Source organism: Branchiostoma belcheri, unplaced genomic scaffold, assembly GCF_001625305.1.
Source record: "Branchiostoma belcheri isolate BF01 breed outbred unplaced genomic scaffold, Haploidv18h27 scaffold3, whole genome shotgun sequence".
Lineage (NCBI taxonomy): Eukaryota > Metazoa > Chordata > Leptocardii > Amphioxiformes > Branchiostomatidae > Branchiostoma > Branchiostoma belcheri.
The window spans coordinates 6,838,595-6,861,407 of NW_017803909.1; the positions used below are offsets into that span (position 1 = coordinate 6,838,595).

The 22,813-nt window shown below is 40.7% G+C and overlaps 2 protein-coding genes across 2 annotated transcripts; one reads left to right on the forward strand and one right to left on the reverse strand.

Annotated features, from left to right (window-relative positions):
* Positions 1 to 65: 65 nt before the first annotated feature.
* LOC109473412 (nucleolar protein 9-like) lies at positions 66 to 8,691 on the reverse strand. The gene is made up of 13 exons (XM_019773271.1): positions 8,472 to 8,691; positions 7,898 to 8,072; positions 7,345 to 7,634; positions 6,912 to 7,031; positions 6,369 to 6,516; positions 5,645 to 5,837; positions 5,077 to 5,223; positions 4,221 to 4,343; positions 3,202 to 3,417; positions 2,160 to 2,281; positions 1,496 to 1,635; positions 751 to 848; positions 66 to 416 (listed from the first exon to the last, which is right to left on the reverse strand). Exons 1-13 carry the CDS (start codon positions 8,689 to 8,691, stop codon positions 66 to 68), a joined length of 2,343 nt encoding a protein of 780 aa, XP_019628830.1.
* Positions 8,692 to 8,909: 218 nt separating this feature from the next.
* LOC109473956 (AFG3-like protein 2) lies at positions 8,910 to 20,946 on the forward strand. Its single transcript, XM_019774145.1, has 18 exons — positions 8,910 to 9,314; positions 9,847 to 9,949; positions 10,370 to 10,560; positions 11,236 to 11,388; positions 11,762 to 11,833; positions 12,079 to 12,203; positions 13,154 to 13,339; positions 13,741 to 13,843; positions 14,447 to 14,584; positions 15,292 to 15,445; positions 16,111 to 16,240; positions 16,579 to 16,676; positions 17,191 to 17,301; positions 17,744 to 17,859; positions 18,186 to 18,266; positions 18,980 to 19,099; positions 19,804 to 19,998; positions 20,604 to 20,946. The coding sequence occupies exons 1-18, from the start codon at positions 9,228 to 9,230 to the stop codon at positions 20,832 to 20,834; spliced, it is 2,394 nt and encodes a 797-aa protein (XP_019629704.1). The 5' UTR covers positions 8,910 to 9,227; the 3' UTR covers positions 20,835 to 20,946.
* Positions 20,947 to 22,813: the final 1,867 nt, after the last annotated feature.

Genomic DNA, 22,813 nt, shown 5'->3' on the forward strand with positions numbered 1-22,813 from the left:
CATAATAGTATCATCCAATAGTGAACAGACCAGTATACTGAAAATGCATTTTGTACATTGAGTTTTCAATGCTTCTTTTTCGGATGAGCATTTGGGAGCTTCTTGTGTTTCTTTTTCTCTTTCAGCTTCTTCTTCTTCTTGGTTTTCTCCCCACTACTTGTAGGAGAGTCAAAAACTGCAGTTTGTTTGATCTTCAGTTTAACGTGTTTGTCTCCATCTCTGTCAGTGTTCTTCTTTGTCTTCTTTTTGGGTTTTTGTTCAGTTCTTTCTCCATCTGTAAAGTCACTGACTTTGAACTTTTGTTTGCCTTTTTTCTTTGTTTTTTTAAGGTTGGGTGTATCCTTACTGCAGAGGCTGACACATGTGACACTATCGGATGACTCCTCACTGTCACTACCAAAATCATTCTCTTCCTCCTGGAAGGAAAAGAAATATTTAGTGATAGAAACTATATTAAGCTGGTGTGTTGCCCCGAAGGGCAGTTATATCAGCTATACAGATACAGAAACTACTGATGTTCTTCTACTGTAAGGTATATGGCAGAATATGCCATACAGCATTTGGTAAGACCAACATTTCTTGCTCAGATAGCCTTATCCAAAGTATTTCCCTGATAGAATATATTGCATGAAATGCAGATCCTTTATGTAACAAGGATCTTATGGTCAGACCTAAATGTATATGAATGGCTGTAACTTTATAATATAAACAGATCTTCTTTCCACTGATGCCATTCTAACTGAACCTCACCTGCTCTACTCCCACCCCCAGGATGGCCAGCTCTGGTGCCAGGTGGTCTGCAGGAACTGTCTCTTTTACTTCCTGCTTTGGTTTTTTGGGAGGAGGATCTGCAAAATCATATAACCAGAACAACTGTATGAACATCAGAAATGTTTGAAAAAAGTGAAGCAGTTGTGGGGAAATTTTCGTTTTTAGATTTAGGTCTCATACACAATGTTAATTTCAACAAACAAATAAACAAACAAACAAACAAACAAACAAACAAACTGTATCTTGTTTCTTCTGTCTTTTTTAAGTTTTTATAGCATATGCACTTTGAAATGTTTATGAAAAAGTACAAACCCCTGTGGCACAACAATTAAAATCCCCAATTGATTTCTGCATATACAAATGAGGCTAGGTAACCTAAGGCCTAGGTAAAAAAAATATTGTGTCCTGTTTCAGTCCTGCAAAAATTAGGGTCAGTAGGTAGGGATTATCTTTTTTTATCTTTCTTTTTTAAAGACTTTTTTTAGGTGATTTCTAATGATTCAACTTATACAATAAAGTAAAATGTGCATGAGGACATATTCATTTTACAATGTTTCATCACTCAGGTGTCAGATCATGGAGCTAGAAAAGGTCGATCAGCTCAAAAATTTATATCCCAAAAAAAGTCTAGGATCGGTAGGGAACCAAGAAACACAACAGTTTTTTCCTAGGCTAATCATGGAACAGGTGGCAACCAAGAAACTTGCGAATGAAAAAAAATCACCTTCAGCCAAGATGTCCTGGAAGAGCCTTCTCTTCCTCTCCTGGGCAGCCTGGACGTCCATCCACCTGTCCTTCAGCCTCATGAAGTGGTCAATGGCACAGTTCTGCCACACAAACCTGCCATACTGGTCACTCCTCAATCTGCGAACAACACAACACAATATGTCATATCACAAACTTAGGAAATTGAAAACAAACTTGGTATACTGTGGTACAAGTTGACAAGTGCCACTGGCCAACTTCAGGCTTTAAAATTAAGCATTCTATTGTCCCAGCACTGTCCCAAAAATAAATTTCAACTGTCCTGAAGTGAGGATGAACTGTCCCAAAATGTTTTTCAGGTAATGTTGTATGACTTAACTTGAAGTCAACTTTATTTTGCTTAAGCTCTGACTCTCAGGCATGCAATAATTGCAAAGTAGACAGGAAATTCGAGGGGGACTTTTCTGGATCCAAAAGCTTGGGCATGTACTTGATAAAAAAAGGACTGACATTCTGATGTTGATTATTGTTCTGTTGTCCCAAAAATGTCCTAAAGTGTCTTTTTAGTTGTCCCGGCCTAAATTTTAGTGGTCAGTGGCCATCGGGACACCATTAAATTCGAGCCTTGCAACTTGTTCTACAAGGAAACATGGTCTGTCTTGTACCAATAACTACATAATTACCTGTCCTCCTTCTCAACAAGCTTCTCAGCGATGGAAGCCTTCACACCGACAGGAGCGACTTTCCACACCACATCCATGACCCTGCTGCCAAACTTGTCACACGACAGCACCACGTACAGGTCCTGGGGGTGAAATCACAGCGACTAAAATCAGTTGTATAATTTACTAGAAATACTTTTTTTTCAGTCTTCCACAATATTGCAGAAATTTGTCAAAATTTTGTTCTGCAATTTGCAAATACTTTCTGCAAATACTCAATCTTTTCAGTTTAGTAGAAGTTTTTCTATAGCAATAACAGTAAGAAAAGCACTAAATGTTCACCCTAGAAACTGCGTTATCTGGGTTTAGAAGTAAGATAATTATGTTGTTTGTGTGGCACATCTGTGTGAAACTGTGGCCATATGCATGGAGGCCAATATCATTTAACCCGTAGCCTTATTTTTCAGTCTGCAAAGTTGCAGGTTGCTTGATTTTCCTTCTGTAATATTGAAAATGTCTCTGCAAAATGCAGACTGCAGATGGGTATTTCTCACACTGAAAATTATTGCCCTTTTTCATCAGAGATCCAGATTTATGCAGTACAACACATACTGTATGAGAAACATGGTTTCCTCTCTTTCATCTTTTCTTGTCTGCAGGGGTTTTTCTAAACAGGGGAATAAGGGTGCTGCTCCCTCATGTAACCAGCCAGCTCCGGCCCTCATATCAATTTTCAGATTGAACCCTAGGTGGCTACTTACACATATATAATTTAGTCTTTCTCAAAATGATGTTTTCAGGTAAAGATGTAAAAACAATACAACAATGCATTCTAGCATTACAAACTGTATTACTCTCATTAAAAAATTCACCCTTGGTCACTTTGCTCTCTCAGTCACCATGCTAGAAAAACCCCTGTTGTCTCCATGAGCCCTAAAACTGTTCAGTTAAAGTTCAAGAAAAGAAACTACTGAATGACTTAAGATGAGAGAAAATATTGAACGGCCCCTTACAGATATCAATTTAAGAATATCTTCTCCCAAGCTTGACTTTAACCACTTACCATCATCTTCTGCAGTAGAGGCTTTATTCTCTTTTCAGAGATAGTTGGACTGGTGAGGAAGGTCTCTATGACCCGGCTGCCAAATGAGTTACATGCCAGAGTCTGGAGCTCATGTGAGGACATGGCCTGGATACTGTCTGCTACATCCGAGGGGTCATCAAACCTCAGCAAGTGTTGGAGTAGGAGGGATCCATGGAGAGTTACTGTAGTCAGAACCTACAACAATAACAAGACGGTGGTTGCTGTTAGGGTTATTGTTCGCATGTCACTGCCATGATTTAATGATTTTGAGGAAGCCTTGGTACCTGTTAAGTCTAGACAGATACAGTGCACTCCTCCCCTGAGTGTATAGTGAACGAACCCCGGGGTCACAGAAAGTAGGGCATCCGGGGCAGACAGGTTTTCCCAAGGGTTTTCAGGAATGTAGGCATAGATGTGGGTCAGAGACATGCCTGTGGACATTCCATGCCTGTGGACAAAATACCTGTACAATTCCTAGAATTCTTACGAACTGCACACGATACTGTACCATTAGGCTCCTCCCTGAGACGTCGCCAAAAAATCCAGGACACAGCTCATAAAAAAGTCCTACTACCTTATATTTATCTATTTATTCACACATATATTTATTGAATATTAGGCAAGAAGCACAGTGGCTTATGTGACGCCTTCTACTCAAAACATAAATAAAACACAATGACAAAATACACATTACATAATTACAAAGTGGGTAAAAGAAAAATGAGTATAAACAAGGCAAGTTGGTGATCTACGAGAATCTACCTGTACAGTAAATAAAGTTTTGAACTACATCAAAGACATTACACTACAGTTATATAACATAAGGCACACTGACTTAATTATATGGATGACATCTCAGCATCAATTTTTTCATTTAAACAAAAGTTTGAACCCATACTGACAGTCAGTCTCACATAACATGCATTTGAAAATCTACGATATAACATGCATTTAATAATCTACAAAAGAAGTTGCCATGGAAAAAATGAGTTGTCTACCTTTGTAGTCTTCTGTTGTTCCTCACTCTTATCCTTTGGAACACCTGAGAACTGCTCATAAGACTGTAAAGAGGCCACAACCTGGGCACACTTTAGCCTGTCTGTCTTTGGAATGTGAAATGCCTACAGTAAAAAAAATCTATTTAACAAGGATGTACTAACGTAGTACAACAACAACTAACGTAGTTATAATAATAGTTTATTGGCAACACTCCTTGTACATGGCAGCGTACAAAACCGCTGAATTACGTACAGAGGTTTAAAAACAATTCAACAATAAGGTGAACTAAACAAACAAAAGACATTGACAAACAAGGTACAAACATAAACAAATACTGGCTGTACACAGTTATACATGTAGATACACTGTGTTTCTTCTTTGACCGTTTTTCGTGATATGTAGTTTAACACACATCAACTTCAAAAAATCACGAAAAACGGTCAAAGAAGAAACACAGTGTATCTATATGTATCTGAAAGAATTACTAAGAATGAATGGTACAACAGGTCTGATAAAGATATAACATGCAACTAAGATGGAAACAAAGCTATGGTAGAGTTTCTTACAAACATCATTTCACAGTCATATACATTATAACATAACCCTGAAACGTTGGATACCAAACACATAAAATTACAGTACTTTGAGATAATGCCAGACATGTAACTACAGGTACATTTTATTTGACTGTCTGCCTTTTGTTGTCTGACTAAATGTTATCATGTCCTGTCCTGTGAAATTGTATACTGGGCCCCATTGGAAAGCAGCTCCATAGCTGAATTGGGGTACCCAGCTGTTTTAAAATGAAATAAGTAAATAAATAAACAAACAAACAAATTACTATAAGATGCACACCTTTAGTAGTTTCTTGACAAACTTTCTCTGCCCATCCTGCATCTGGTGTCTGACACAGGCATCAGCAAGGTTGATCAGCACCATAGCCTTCCCATGGGCCAGGAGGTCCTCACAATGGGCCAATAGCTCGTCCAAAACATCTGCCAACTAAAAAGTCAAACGTCATATAAACATCCTTACAGATAATCTGTAAAAATATTAGAAATTTTTTAAATATTAGACATTTGAAAAGATACCTGGCACTCCTTCAAGATTAAACTTAAAATGCTAGAGTTTATGTATTTCTCAATTCTGGATGCCAACAATATTCAGTTGTAAACAAAACACAGTTGTGTCCAAGCATGACCCAAGTAGTACTTTTTGAAACACAAGTCAAGTCAAAGTTTATTGTGCAACAATTACATTGGGTACAACGTATGGCAAATAACACTTAATAACTATAAACTATTTCTACTAGCTTACTAATCTACAATGTAACCTTATCATTCGATACATGTACATGTTACGATGGAATACTACAATTTACACACAATTCCATCCCAAGCAGTTAACCTCAAGCCACACATACCTGGTCCTCAGTGCGAAGTGTGGACAGGAGTTGCTGCAGACCAAATGTTGCCACAGGATGCAGACTGAGCTGCAGCAGCCGCCACAGGAAGTGCAGTTGGAAAAGATTCTGATAGGTGGCGTCGTCTGCCACGGTCAGCAGGGTCTTTACTATGTAGCTGGCATGCTGGTGTACCAGGGCAAGGCACACCCCACTGTAAACCAGCACAGTACAGACTTAGAAGTGGGTATGTATCACATTTAAACTATATCACATTTTCCTTATTGCCTCTTAACTTAGCCTGGATGCCAGAACAACACTAGACTCAAATCCTGCACACTGGATAACTTTGAGCCTAGTATGCTATGGGCACCCAGGCTACTTTTGACTATACTACTAATAGAAATTTAACCCTAGGGGATGTCATTCTGAGCTCTATATGTGTACCACTTCAAATTTGCTACGCAGAATCTAGCTGATAAATTACTACAATTTCTATGGTGTACATTACTACCATTGTAGTGATATTTAATAATCTAGAGATACAGTGTGTATCATTGTAGTACCAGGTACTGTGATATTGTACCAGGTACTGTTAATCATATTTTTTAAAAACAGAAGCAGTGGTAATTATAAGTTGGTGACAGTTAGACATCCAGATAATAGGATACGCCGAAAAGCAGTTACTCAAGCAACTGGATATGATTTTGGATGTGGTAATTTTAAGTTGTATGATCATCCTCACCTGAGTTCACTCTCTGCACATGTTCTAGTGAACACCTCAGACTCCATGACCTGTTGACAGACTTGTGTACACAGCCCCTGGTCTACCTTGTGCAAAACAGTCAGGAGAGCCTGCAGCACTGGGCTGGCTGCTACATGGGACACCAAAACTACAACAGAGCAGAAACAGACAATATGATGCTGGAAGGAAATTAGCTTTTCTTTACTGAAGGAAAACATATTGATTTTGCTCTGTTTCCTCTTCCTCTTCTTCTCTAAACAAATAAGGTCAATGGCCTGAACCAGATGTCTGTCACCATGGTAACTACCGGTAGTGTTGGGCTACATCATGTTAGCAGGAGGGATGTAGACTCCTGTTTGACCATATATGAATGTGTTTGAGTAAGAATTAAGAGAGCAGAATCAGCAAAGGTAATCATTATGCATTTGCTTAGCAAATGTTACCTTTCTAGTAAATGTTCTATATTTACTAATGTACTGTCTTTGAACATTATGTTCAATGTCAAACTTAACACTCTGCATAGGATTATCTAAGTCCAGTTACCTGAGAAGTCATCAATGTTCAAAATAGCTTTGGTGAGCTGCTGCAGCATCTGTAGGAAACTGGGAGGCGGTGGTTTGACTGTGACTGTGGAGGATGCTTTGCCATCTTTTCCAGGAGTGACTGAAAAGTAAAATATTCTTAAGTAACTGTAGTACATGTACTATGAGTAGAAATCTTGATACTAGTAATGTTATTTTTTTATCTATTCATAATTTGTAGATACGGTGGCAAGACTGAAACCTTACCAAAGACAAACATTTAGGCATATTACATTTGTACATGACATGGCATGGTCTGAAATTTTGATGAAACTCTAGGAATTGTTTGCATCTTTAGAAGTTCATTTCTCACTCTGTACCCAGTTCTTATGTCAGAAACCAAAACACCTTTTCACTGGGTACACAGTAACTTTAAAACTCTTTGCTGTCCACACCTCTGTTCTGTTGTCCGAGGGACAGCCGACTGCGAACCATCTTCTGTTCAAGCTTCACCCCACTCAGGGTCTCAAACACGGCTCGCAACACGTGACTTCCGTAGTGGTCCCTTACAAGCCGCCCGACACCCTCCACCATCTCCTGGCAAACTGCAAGGAACAAGTCACGCAGGGAGTCCTCTTCTTCCTTCTCTGTCGTCTTTTTTTGAGCGGTAACGTCTTTTCTCGATGTTACACTGAGATGACGGGGGATGAGGCACACGATGGTCTGGAGGACGTAACCAGCAAACCTGGAATGAGAGAAGGCCTTCCTGAAGCAGTGAACAATCAGATGTACCTAGCCCTCTCTCGGTACATCGAGAGTATGCACTGTTTTGACGTGCTCCCCTAAAAACACTTCCAGCTTCACACAAGTACAAGGCACCTAGAGTTAAAATACCTAGAGAGACTTTTGACTCTGAACTGAACCATGCGAAAACGGAGCTGGAAAACGAGCACCAAGAGACCACGTCTAGCGATATATTAGACGTAAAACAAGGACAACAACAACAACCTGTCCGTACACAGCGACGTGAAGTTGTTTTCTTTTAGCTGTGTGATGATGCTGATGAGGTGGAATGTTGATGCCTGGTGCAGGAGGTTCTCCAGGATCCTGCTGACTGTCTGGTTACAGGCCAGTACGTGGATCTCTTCTTCCACCTGCGTGAAGACATTGTTGAGGAACAGACCTGGAACAAAAACATCATGCAGCAGTTGTTCGACGCGGTACTCAAATTGGTTTGATTTTGCCCATGATGATGATCATGATTCTGGCATACTCATTTTCACCTGAGTGAAGGAGGAAAGTCATGTAATCAAATACTAGTAGTGCCTTTCCCAAGGGCACAGGCAGGATTCGAACCCCGGACCTCTTGCTTCTGAGAGCCAAAAATTATGCTCTGCCGTTACGCCACACAACCCTACCTATTTTGGTATACAATCTTTACTTTAGATCGTATTTGATACAATAAAAGGTACTTTGGCTGAGATTTAAATGACTTGTAACTTGCATGTTGACAAAAACACAATTCTGGGCCAGAATGCGAAAGGAAAGTTACGGACAAGTGTCCAGACAAAACTCAACTCACACTTTTCCTCTTCTTCCTCGAACCCATCCTTCAACTGTTGCTCCACTCTACGGTAATAACTCAGCGTCTGTGGGTCCAGGCGACCGAGTCTTCTGTCCGGCCCTCTGTCCTCTACAGCCCTGCCTTTCCCGGCGTACGGTTTCTCATTTCGTGGCGCATTTTTGTCGAAATATCTCTTTCGACCACGAGGAGCCCCTCCACCACGTTTTGGTGGCGCCATTTTGGGTGCATCTATTATTTTTCAGGGGAGGGAGAAAGTATTTGTCGTTCTAAAAGAGACCAATATCATTTTTCCAGAGCCAAAATTTGACAAAAAAAATTATACTTAAATCAAACTTATCATAACACTCTTATGATAAGTTGTACTAAATATAATTTTACGATTGAAATATGTTTATTCGAATGAAAATTATAGATATCTCCATATACTAATGGAACATTCGAATTCCCTTTGACCCTCTTAGGATACGCATCTTCGATTTCGAGCCCAAAGTTCAGTGTAAAATCTTCAATATAGTCTTCAGTTCTGCCTTCGCTGATCTAAAGTTGGATCACGGAGGTTGTGTATAGTAACTCTAAGCTATTTCCCTGGAAAAGGAAGGGGAAAACCGATTATTTGGGCCAAGTTGTGCAAGACTGTTACGAAACGCAAGGGGTCAGGCGGCCATATTTGTGACCCGACGTGACTTTAGTTACCGATTCATGACTTTGCGTAACGTGAAATTTGGGTTATGATGCTAGCGTGAGGCAGAGAAGATGGCGCACAGGTACCTCGCTGCCGCTAGATCGTGTGAGAGGGCCGTCAGAGGGCTTGTTCATCTCCAAAATACATGTAGGACGCAGGTAAGAGATACTGCTGATTTTATAACTGATGGGGGAGGGGGGCACTTAAGCTTGTTACATATCTCATAATCTACTAAAGGTACGCATACGGAAATCCTCTTTTGTTGTTTTCCCTTTAATACAGTTATTTTGTTAATTTGTGTTATTCAGAGGATGATTTTATACGTCCCGGAGAAAAAATGAAAATATTTTTCTGATCTATAATTTTTTTGTGGGACATCTAAACGTAAACTGAGTGCCTTATGCAATCATTAAGGTGGTTACATATACTATGTATTGTTTAAGTAATAGTTTAATTATTGTGGTGGCGTTTGTATAAGTATATAACCTGAGTGTGTTCCATGCTGTAACAGTTACATATGTATGTTGTGCGGAACTCAATAATACTCATGTAACAATTACATATACATTGTACATGTAAAATTATATGATTAGAAGCATATTTACACTATATAATTTTTTTTACACAGTTGCAAATATTATAGTAAAGTTTTAAATTTGGAGTACATTTATACGTACTTGTATTTTCCAGATCCCTGCCCATACTCATACTCTCAGCACGTCAGCTGAACAGACACAACACATTAACAGACTTCTCCAGAAGTGGAGCAGATTATTATGTCAACCACCAAAAGGTTTGTGTTTTTTGATATTAATAATCATCATTATTACAGGCTTGTAGATACCACTGTAGATATCAAAAGTAAACCTTAGGCGTCATAAAATCTTCAAAAACATCATGAAGTACTACTCTAGAAAGGTAACATTTTCAAAGCAAATGCATAATGTTTACCTTCGCATAATTGGTCTGCTCTGTTCATTCTTACTCAAACACATTCCTATATATGGTGACAGGAGTTTAAATCCCTCCTGCTATAAAATTGCAACATGATGTAACCCAACACTACAAATGCAGCTATATTGTACCATGGTGACAGACCCCTGGTTCAGGTCATTGACCTTATTTGTTTGGAGAAGAAAAGGAAACAGAGCAAAAACGATATGTAAGCTCTATGGATGAGAAATGAAATCTCATTGGAAACTTTTTCTTGTAGGATTTGAGAAGTTCTTCCCAGGTGGGAAGAAGAAGGAAGCCCCAGAGACCAAGAACACCCCCCCACCGCCTCCCCCTCCGAGCCGGACCACAGGCGGACCACAGAAGCAGAGTGAGGGCCAGGATGACTGGTTCTCCCAGTTCTCCAAGGCTACAGGGGGTGGGGGAGGGGGGAAAGGATCTGGGGGAAAGGTATGGTGGTTTGAGCTTTTACAATACATGTAGTTGAACTTGTTGAAACGTTGGTGAAGCTTTGACATCCAGGTAATAAGGTACGTCAAAAAACAGTTACTCAAGCAACTGGATAAGAGTTTGGAAACGGTTAGATGTTTCAGGTAGCATCCACTACCTTTCTTCAATCAATAGTTCTTGCTTATTATAAAACCTGCATTTTTGCACAATGAAATGCCTGAAATGTCTGACTATTTCCAAAATCATATCCAGTTGCTTGAGTAACTGTTTTTTGGTGAACTAGTTGAAGTTTAACTTTAAATTAGTGTGCTAGTTCCCAATGAAGTTGATGTACAGATTAGATTCATTTATCTTTGCTTCCAGATCCAGAGTTACCATCTTCAAGATAGCAGGAAAATGTTATATAGCTTTCACATCTTCATAAAATGTACTAGTATGCTGGTGGCTTTATAATATTATGTTTTTAAATTTGATCATGATATCTACTGTGTTTTTGTATACTGGCTTATCAAATTAGGGATGTTTGAATACTTAGTCACTTTACACCTGAATTTAAATTGACTACTTAACCAAGATGGCATAAACAGGTACAAAACGTATATAACTTATTCTGCAACTGGTAAATGAAACTGGAACTTGAAATGGTTTCTTTAATGTTTTAAATGTCATTTTCAGCAACAGGGCAAGTGGCCGTGGGATGAGCAGCAGACACTACTGTTACTAGGAGCGGTTGGCGGGGCAGCTGGCCTGTACTATATGATCTACGGGGCTGCTGGACCAGAGATCAACTGGAAAGACTTTGTCAACAACTACCTGGCACCAGGGATTGTGAGTATTATATCCTTGTTGATATCAAATATATCTTAGTCACAAATGCTTCTTTATGTTTACCGAAAGAAAATATATTGTTTTTGCTGTTTCCTCCTCTTCTTCTCCAAACCAATAAAGTCAATGACCTGAACCAGATGTCTGTCACCATGGTAACTAGTGTTGGGTTAAATCATGTTGCAATTTTATAGTAGGAGGGATTTAGACTCCCGTCAGACCATATATATTATATATGACTGTGTTTGAGTAAGAATTAACAGAGCAGACCATATGGGAAGGTAAACATTATGCATTTGCTCTGCAAATGTTACCTTTCTAGTTTGCTATTCATATTTGCTATGATAGTTCCAATAACAAATATGTTTATCTTCAGGTTGACAGAGTGGAGGTAGTTAACAAAAGATGGGTGAGGGTGAGGCTAAAGCCAGGACACCAGACAAATGGGGTGAGTCAGCTACATCATTATTTTCCATCTGTAAAATTAAACCAATCAATACCACTACCTGAAATACAAGTACATGTAGCCAAATGTAATAATATCTTGGCTGCTTAGTGTTCGGTAAGGACAGGCATGTTTATCTGTGTGTGGATAGCGTTTTTGTGTTCTTGTCCTGTCTAAACCATTTGGGTTATAGATGAAAGGAATAGTATCTTGCATGATTGTCTAAATGTTTTTTTCTACATCACCAGAAATACGTGTGGTTCAACATTGGGTCTGTGGACACATTTGAGAGGAACTTGGAGAATGCCCAACTGGAGATGGGCATAGAACCGTCCAACCACCTGTCTGTGGTCTACACATCAGAGAGTGATGGGTAAGGACAAAGTCATACTGCAAAACTGACCACCCTGAAAGCCATGCATGGACAGATCTTTATGTTTTGTTGCACCTATTGGGCCTTGTCATGATGGACAGATAGATCTACTGCGTTTCTAGTGCTTTATTCTGTATTTAGTCTCAAGTGTTAGTAGTGTACAGTCTCCATATTGGGTAAAGAAGAGATTGTATTACTTCTGACTGTATTCCTTGAGAGTGCTCCTTATTCACTATTCATGATAGGATATACTATTACATTGATAGGGGTGTTAACATCTGTCTTACTTAGGGCTGTGTACTGGTACGCAGTAACAGTACTGTACCAAAAAATGTATTAGGTACAGGTCCAAAATACCTAATCCCACAGTACTGGTACTGTACCTGTGTAGAGTTACACTAGTCATATGCTTATTTGCGGCCTAAAATAGGGAAATAGCTGGTCCTCCATGGGTCCCAGAGGTAGGACTGTGTGTTTGTGTTACAGACTAACAGTGTTAGCTACCCTGAAATACCTGTTGTGTATTAGATATGTTCCCTGTAGATGTCACTTTGGTCAGGTTTGTGTTGCATCAGGCCACATAGGGTAGGAGAGTGAAAACAAAAACATCTTAGTTTTGCCCATATTTTTTTTGAGCATTCTCCACGAACAAAAACTTTTTGTGTGCTGCTTTGGTGGCGCAACAGTTAGAGCGTTGGACTCAGAACCGAGAGGTCCCGGGTTCGATACTCACTGTGGCCCGACGTTGTGCCCTTGGGAAAGGCACTTTACATGACTTCCCCACCATGTATGATGGAGTGACGCCCACCGACCCTCTAACGCTAATCTGTCTAACTGTGTGCCAAAAACACCTTACGGATTTTGTGCACCAATGTGACAACATCTGCACTTTGGCCACTGAGAGCCGTTAATTTTTTTGTGATGTAATTTTGTCCATGTGTCTATTTCAGGTCGTTCATCCTGGGTATGATCCCCACCCTGCTGATCATCGGCTTCCTGCTGTACATGTTGAGACGAGGACCAATGGGAGCAGGCGGGGGAGGGGTGAGCAGGGGGGGACGGGGAGGGGGGATCTTCGGCTTCGGGGAGAGCACAGCCAAACTGGTCGCACAGCAGGACATCAACGTCAACTTTGCGTAAGTTACTCATTTCTTTGATTACAAAATTGTGTTTGTGGTCACTTTTTGACATGCTTAATGTATTTGTGTATTTGTGTGTGGATAGTGTGCAGCACTGAGGGTAGGCATGAGTGTTTGTGTATGGCTAGTGTACAGCACCAAGGACAGGCATATGTCTTTGTGTGTGGGTAGTGTTCAGCACGAAGGCTAGTCATGTTTACCTTTGGGTGGATAGTGTTCAGCACCAAGGACAGGCATAATTCCGTGTGTGGATGGTGTTGAGCACTAAGGACAGGCATGTTTCCCTGTGTGTGGATGGTGTTCAGCACCAAGGACAGGCATGTTCACCTGTGGGTGGATAGTTTTTTTTGTGTTTGCGTATCTAAATTGAATGCCTATACATGTATTTCTCGCTGTAGTGATGTTGCAGGCTGTGAGGAAGCTAAGCTGGAAATCATGGAGTTTGTCAACTTCCTGAAGAATCCTCAGCAGTACATTGACCTGGGTGCAAAGATTCCAAAGGTATTTGATAATTCCATCCAGGTTTACTAAGCCTTGATATACATATACCATAACACCATTTTTAGGATCAAGGAATTGAATGAAGATTCATTATTAACAGCAAATCACATACTAATATTGTAAAGTTTTGTTTTTCCCCCACACTCACTCACTCACTGTTTGGCATCTGTTGTTCACCGTCTTCCGAGGGTTAGACATTCTTGCATAGCAGTACTGTGGCTTCAGTCAAACGTGTGTGATGGCAGCAGTGTGTTGTAGGGCCTAGGAAAAAATGTTGTGTTTCCTATTTCCTGAACGACCCTAGTCTTTTTTTCAAGCTGATCGACCATTTTTCTACAATCTGGCACTTAAACATTGTACAATTAGTTTTTCAACAACGACATTGAAAATATGTGTCCTCATTCAAGTTTTACTTTGTTAAACTCTATTGTTTAAGTTGGATCACTAGAGATCACCAAAGTCTAAAAAAAAGAAGGTAAAAAAGATAATCCCTACCTACTGATACTAGTTTTTTTGAGGACTGATACAGGAAACACAACATTTTTTTTCCTAGGCCTAGTCTATACTCCTCAGTACCTTTGGTCACACATGGTATATTTCCAGGGGGCGATTCTCTCTGGGCCTCCCGGCACAGGGAAGACACTTCTAGCCAAGGCCACAGCAGGGGAGGCCAACGTTCCCTTCATCACGGTCAACGGTTCTGAGTTCCTGGAAATGTTTGTTGGAGTTGGACCTGCCAGGGTGAGCAAGTCTGCAAAGAATGTTCTACAGATTTTTCTATTCAACAATGAGTGATAAGTGTTCAAAAACTCATTCTTTCCTAGAATTATCGCAGAGTGGAACTTGCTGTTACCAAGTACAGTAGGGGCGTTATCATTAGATAACTTTAAACAATGTTTAGAGTTTGATGTTCAAGGGTTAGGTGTAATGTAGCCAGCTGCCGCCATGCTGCGTGCCTGTGAGACTGGCAGTTAATATAGGCTATACAGATACAGATACTAGTACATGATTTTATCCAATGGAAAATCGGGAAATGTTTCATGCATTACTAATGTGTATTAATAAGCAGATTGGCTCGGAACGTAGTTAAAATGTTATATTAACCCTCGAACTGTCAGAGAATATTAGATCTGCCTTATGGATAGAAAATTATGATTCAGTCATTTAGTCTTTAACCCTTGAAATGTCAGGGCCTGTAAGATCTCCTTAACTAATGCCTATTGAAAAAATTGATTCCAACATTGGGTCTTTGAAGGTTAATGCCCAATAAAGATTAGGTAAATGGCTAGTTAGGGACCATACTACTTGGAGGTAGCTTACCAAGAGGAGCAAGGGGCCAGCCTCTGGTCTGAGCACTTAGGCAGTAGGTAGACAGACTGTTTAAACTGTATTGGTTTGTGTAAGATGAGTGAATGGTGAACGCTCTATCACTTCTCTTCTGCCTGAAGGTGCGAGACATGTTCTCCATGGCCAGGAAGCACGCCCCCTGTATCCTGTTCATAGATGAGATCGATGCTGTGGGCAGGAAGAGAGGCAGGAGTAACTTTGGTGGGCAGAGTGAGCAGGAGAACACTCTCAACCAGCTGCTGGTGGAAATGGACGGTCAGTACAACATTGTAGAACACCAGCCTGTGTGTGGATGGTGTGCTGCACTAGTTATAAGCATGTCTATCTGTGTGTGTAGATGGTGTTCAATACCGAGGACAGGCTTGTTCACTTGTGTGTGGATGGTGTTCAGCACCAAGGACAGGCATATGTCTTTGTGTGTGGATGGTGTTCTGCACTAGTTATAAGCATGTCCACCTGCGTGCGTAGATGGTGTTTAGCACCAAGGACAGACATGTTCACTTGTGTGTGGATGGTGTTTAGCACCAAGGACAGACATGTTCACTTGTGTGTGGATGGTGTTCAGCACCAAGGACAGGCTTGTTCACTTGTGTGTGGATGGTGTTCAGCACCAAGGACAGACATGTTCACTTGTGTGTGGATGGTGTTCAGCACCAAGGACAGGCTTGTTCACTTGTGTGTGGATAGTGTTCAGCACCAAGGACAGGCATGTTTACTGCTTCTGATTTACAAAGTGTTGATAAGAATGATCTGATAATAATGTTAGATATTTAATGTAAATCATATGTCACTGTGGTAGACTCAGAAAAATGTATTTTGTTTTGGAAAGTTTTTTAATATGAATATTCTTCACATCCTGTTACATATCAACCTTCCTGTTACATTCTTTTCACATTTCATTCATCTTGTTTTTTCCTCAGGTTTTACGACACAGATGAATGTAGTTGTCCTGGCAGGTACAAACAGACAAGACGTGCTGGACCCCGCCCTCATGAGACCTGGACGCTTTGACAGACAGATCTACATCGGACCTCCGGACATCAAGGGGAGGTGAGATGATAATGTATAGCTTGTCCCCTGCGTAGAATGATGGGACAAATTTAAATGGTGATATTATAAATAACTTCATTGCACGGCAGTTATACATGGTACAATGTATGTCAACGACTATTTGGTACCAAAAAAAGTATGAGATATCAGGCAGAAGTGTTGAAGGTACTACTAATACTGGTATTTGGACTGTCATGGGTAGTAAAATGTACAACACGTCATGTTATTTAATGTTCATGTAGCTTTTGTCAAACTTCCAGTGAAAGGTTGAAACTAACAATAGCCCTTCAGATACAGATAAATTTGTATATTGATTTTTAGTACTACTTCTCTTGCAGAGCGTCTATCTTTAAGGTCCACTTGAAGCCACTGAAGACAGATGTAGACAAAGATGCCTTGTCCAAGAAATTGTCAGCCCTCACTCCTGGTTTTACAGGTACATGTACATTTGATTCATGTACTTGTTTTGTGTCATTCTTTGATTTCACTGCTTCTTTACAAGTACCAAAGGTGGAGGCCAATCAAATATTGTATCATTATCTATGTCATCATGTCTTACATCATGCCAGGCAATATGTGTTATTAGGTTTACCAAAGGAAAACATATTGTTTTTGCTACGTTTCCTCATCTTCTCCAATCCAAAAACAAAAAGGTCAATGACCTGAACCAAACTGTCTGTTACCATGGTAACTAGTGTTGTGTTACATCATGTTGCAAGTTTATAGTAGGAGGGATTTAGACTTTTGTCTGACCATGTATATGAATGTGTTTTGAGTAAGAATTAACAGAGCAGACCATATGTAATGGTAAACATAATGCATTTGCTTTGCAAATGTTACTTTTCTAGTTTTGGTGATATTTTGTACAACTTTGAAGTGAAGTGCATCCTTCCCGTAAAGCCTTACCAACAAAATCTGTAACAGGGATTGTAAATGTTACCTCCCTGCAGGTGCGGATGTGGCTAATGTGTGTAACGAGGCAGCCCTGATCGCAGCTCGTTATGGCAAGCCGTCCATCGAGATGACACATTTTGAACAGGCGATAGAGAGGGTAGTTGCAGGTAAAGTTACAACTGTACAGTAACCCTCTGTCTTTACATTGTATGATAAGATACCAAGTGTGCCCTTACTTCTTTCTTTTGTATAAGATATAAAATTTGGAGGCACTCTGGTTCTGAATCAACTCAGATATGCTCATATTTTGCCCCCAACAGTTGAGAAAAGTCCTTTTCTTCCTAGTTGTTACAGTTTTTCCATCTATCAATGCTGTGGTTTGATTAAAAGTTCAAATTTCATTGTTTACTTGTGTTGACTTCATGGCTTCTATCATAACATTTGGGGCTACTATAGGATGCCTAGACCTGTTTTTATTTCTTTTTTTTTTCGCCGTCGCTTCATATTTTTTCTGAAAATATCTGAGAACCAACAAATTAAATTGGTGTGGCCTTAGCTCTTCAGTGAGCTAAAACTTGATTGAGATCACTTTTGTTTCCTTTATCTCAGGTCTGGAGAAGAAGACCCAGGTGTTGGCCCCTGAGGAGAAGAAGACTGTGGCGTACCACGAGGCCGGCCATGCCGTCGCCGGCTGGTACCTGGAACATGCAGACCCTCTGCTCAAGGTACTTTTGAGTTTGAGTTTATTGGGATCCACAATTAGCATACATAGTATCTTGTGGTCCTACATTTATACATGACATGACACACAGGCAAATATATAAAGCATAGATACGCTGACAATAGGGAAGTTTGTGTCTGTTTTTTGCCATTCAAAATTGAATACCATTGAAATTTTATATGCGTTCAAAGGACAGGAAATGGTAAAAATTCAAATCAGTGGTTAAGCTAGTGTGTTATGCTGAGGGGTGGTGATACCAGCTACACAGATACAGACAGTTAATAGAATTTTCTTCAAACGTCATTGTAAAAGTCTGCCATGTCTTTCCAGGTGTCCATCATCCCCAGAGGGAAAGGTCTAGGCTATGCACAATATCTCCCCAAGGAACAGTACCTCTACACCAAGGAACAGGTAGGGCACCATTTGTCGTTTTTTAGTATGGTTCGTTGACAGGTCTGTGTATTGTTTAGACTGATATTTATGCAGCACTCAGGGCTCAAAATACTTTTGTCTGCCTATCTGCAAAGGTGTAGGCAACATTTAAAATTATGTGTACCTGCACTAGACATGTTTCACCTGCGCTAGTTTCTTGGCCTTGGCTGGTCATATCTTTCCAAAGTGCCAGGGGCTGGTTTTGTCATGGACCAGTGCAGGTGGACATCAGAAATACCTGCAAAGCTCCAACATTACCTGCAGTAACTTGCATATGCAGGTGTTTCGAAGTGAGTACTTCATCCCAGGGCTCTAGCCAGTACCAGTTTTTCCGTCAATTACCAGAACTTTGCGGCGTGTGATGGAAATTTTCTAAAACCAATCCAATCAACCTTGACAGACAAAATTAACAGAAATCTTGGGTAAAAATATGAAAACATCCAAAGGACCACTGACAAACACTCTCAACACCATGATTTGCCTCTCAAAATGCGAGAAATTGCATTTTTGAAGGCTTGAAAATCCAAAATTTCCCAGGGGAGCATGCCTCTAGCACTCCCCTCCCCAAATCTGATGATGAACCTGGGCTGACGGAAAAAAAAGTCAAGCTGGCTAGAGCCCTGCTTTATTCTGAAGTTGTGTATCATCTCTGACTAAGCCCCAGTACTAACGCTGATGTCCTGTTCCCCCAGCTGTTGGACAGGATGTGTATGGCTCTGGGTGGGCGAGTGTCGGAGCAGATCTTCTTCAACAGGATCACCACAGGAGCTCAGGACGACCTCAAAAAAGTCACACAGAGTGCCTACGCACAGGTTTGTCCATTTCCTATTGTACCCCACTCATAAGAATAACTGAAGTCAGGGTTGTCATTGCCAACAAAGAATGAACATTATCATCATCATCGCCCCAGTATTGCACAAAAAAGCATCATGCTTAACCTCAGTTGAGGATGACAAAGCAACAACATTGCACAATTACAGGTGTTAACACTACCTTTTGATCGTTTGTCTTGGTGCCTATTGTTCACATACAGTCATAGGCAGTGCCCTGAGTGATCTTGTACTTACAGTAAGGCCATGTTGATTTGAGTGTATGGATGACATCCTCTGGGAACCCCAAAACTGATGCAAGCGTGCGAATAAAACTAAGTTTGGAAAAAAAAGTTGCTATCATTATACAATCTACGTGGTCATGAAGGTTGAACAAATGACACAGAGTATGGTATGGCGAATAATCTACTCTTCAAATTCATTTCTTTACATTTTCGTCTTTTTCGTTTGATTTTGGCATTCTACGACATTGGTATCATTTTCAATATTTTTTTAAAACTTACGGTATATATTTGCTCATTTTGTTTTGTACGATTTACAGTATGGTTGAAAACATTTTTTTTTTAACAGCTGAAAATTCATGCGATGTCATCCATATAATCAAATCAACATGGCCTTACAGTAATTGCTGATGACTTGCAGATTTTCAATGAAAACCTAATATTCTATATGTTGTTTCCCAACAGATTGTACAGTTTGGCATGAATGAGAAGGTGGGGAACCTGTCGTTTGACCTGCCCCGACAAGGCGAGATGGTGATGGACAAGCCGTACAGCGAGGAGACAGCGCGCCTGATCGACCAGGAGGTGCGCGGGCTGGTGGACATGGCGTACAAGAGGACCGTCAACCTTCTGGTGGAGAAGAAGGCGGATGTGGAAAAGGTCGGTACAACATTTACCTGTCTGTTAACACTGAACGATCATGACCTGTCAGCCGCCATGCTAGACCTAACCTAGAATATGCCGCGACAGTATGGGATCCATATACAAAGAAAGACAAAGATAAACTGGAAAGGGTACAGAACCAAGCTGCAAGATTCTGCACGAACAACTATGAAAGGAGTGCTAGTGTAACGGAAATGAAAAGAAACCTACAGTGGGGGTCGCTGCTAGACAGATGAAGAATGTCCAGACTGTGCATGATGTACAAAATGACTAATAAACTGGTGGACGTACCAATCACTCGGTCTTGGTTGTCCGTCGATGTCGACGAAGACGTACCAACCACTAGTATTTGATAACAGCCCAGAAAAGAACAAAAAACAGTCAAGATTCAGAGTTACCAACCAAGAATTGAGGTGTTCAAAAACTCGTATATCCCCAGAACTGTCGTAGACTGGAACTCGTTGCTTCATTTATGTAGTAATAGTTTGATATTCTGCTATCCTTATCTATTGCTAGCAAAAAACAAATAAATAGAAAAAACACAGCCCTTCCACTGCTTAGAAGTTACTGGAAAGAGTTCTGAAACCATGGTCTATTTCCAGGTTGCCCTGAGGCTGTTAGAGAAGGAGGTGTTAGACAAAGCAGACATGGTGGACCTCCTGGGGAAACGGCCGTACGCAGAGAAGTCCACATACGAAGAGTTTGTGGAAGGAACGGGAAGCATGGAGGAGGACACGTCCCTTCCCGAGGGTCTTAAGGACTGGAACAAGGAGAAGGAGGGAGGGAAGGAGAGAGAACCTGCTGTAGCAACGTTTAGGGACGGGGGGTTATGATCAGTCTGATTGTCCTAAAAGGTGTGAAAACTGTATGTGAGCCATTGTAAGGCCACACCAATTTAATTTGTTGGTTCTCGGATTTTTCAGAAAAAATATGAAGCGACAGAGCGAAAAAAAAACAGGTCTAGGCATCCTTTTATAGCCCCAAATGCAACGATAGGAGCCATGAAGTCAACACAAAAGGCTGGGTTAATATTCAATGAATTTTGAACATTTAACCCAACGACTGCATTAATAGATGGAAAAAAACTGTAACAACTAGGAAGAAAAGGACTTTCCTCAACTGTTGGGGGCAAAAAATGAGCATATCTGAGTTGATTCAGAACCAGAATTTTTTTTTTGCAAATCAGAAAAAAATGAAGAGGCGAATCTGAGAACCAACAAATTAAATTGGTATGGCCTAATAGAACACTGTGATATCTGCCGTGCCCTTTTGTAGCTTTGAAAAGTTGTCTCACAACATTTCTTTATCTCAAACTTACTGGCTTGCAGGAGATGAAATGAGTCAACTATCTTGTCAGGAGTTTGTTAAATTTGAAGCAAAAGTGTACAAAAACCGAGGCACTTGATGACTTCATCTTGTGTGCAGAATAGGATGTACATGTTGTACAAAATATTATGCCGCATAATGTAGAAAGTCAATGGCTATTAAACCCTCAAATGGAATTCCTTTTGATGTCCCTCCTATGTTGATGACTATAGTTGTATGTGTAAGATTTCAAATCTAGACTATAAACAAGTAAAATCTGAGATTTTATACCTCCAGGCTTTTTATTGTGTATCCTTATATGTTGTTTGTTATGAATAGTTGATGGTGTTAAATTTTATGTGTTAGATTTAGTGTTTAATCTACTCATTTCGAGGTCTCATCAAGAGCTACCCATCTACCAAGTATGAAGACAATCCATTTAAGCCTTCACGAGTTGTCGTGTTTACAGACACACACACAGAAGGACAGACACGCACACACACACACACACACACACACACACACAGATACACACACACAAACACACACACACACACACACACACACACACACACACACACACACACACACACACACACACACACACACACACACACACACACACACACACACACACCCCTGAAAACATAACCTTCTTGGCGAAGGTACTGTAATTACATTTTGGACCCCAGATGGCTTTCCATGGCACTGCTGGAGAACTTATTGTTTCGAGATGTTGTGTTCGTCGTAACTAGCCTGCAAAAAATCATGAACGTCAGCTTATCTTTGCAAGAGTTATAATTGTCCTTTTAATTGTCCTCTTCACAAACTAAGTGATGAACACAAAAGGCCCCCTACAGCAAAAATGGAACACTCCCCACGTCTGATTTTTGAGCTTGACCTTGGTCTACCCAGCGGTATCTAGTCTACGAAAAATCATAAACATCCGCTCATCTTGGCACGGCACACTCAAGTTTTTTTCAACTTATATTAATGCCGCCACCAACACGGGACACAATTCTCATTTTCACTTGAGCGAAGTGAGGAAAGTCGTGTATATTTCCCAAGGGCACAAGATCGGTGGCATGTCAGGACTCGAACTCGGGACCTCTTGGTTCCTCCAGCTACCATGAACCTCGGCAATAAGGCCCGAACTCGTTCATCACGTAATTTTTAGATATTCGCCGGTCACCGATCTAGCTAATTGGATAAGGAAGGAAATACGCTTGACTCTAGTGTGATGTTTGGAGTTGGCGACCTTTTGGCGATCAAGAAATACGACCGTTCGGAAAGGCGACGACCGTTCTGAGAAAAGGCGACGACCGTTCGGAAAGGCGACGACCGTTCTGAGAAAAGGCGACGACCGTTCGAAAAGGCGACGACCGTTCTGAGAAAAGGCGACGACCGTTTGGAAAGGCGACGACCGTTCTGAGAAAAGGCGACGACAGTTCGGAAAGGCGACGACCGTTTACGAGACGGAAATTTGCTTCGGCGCCGACTGGTCCAC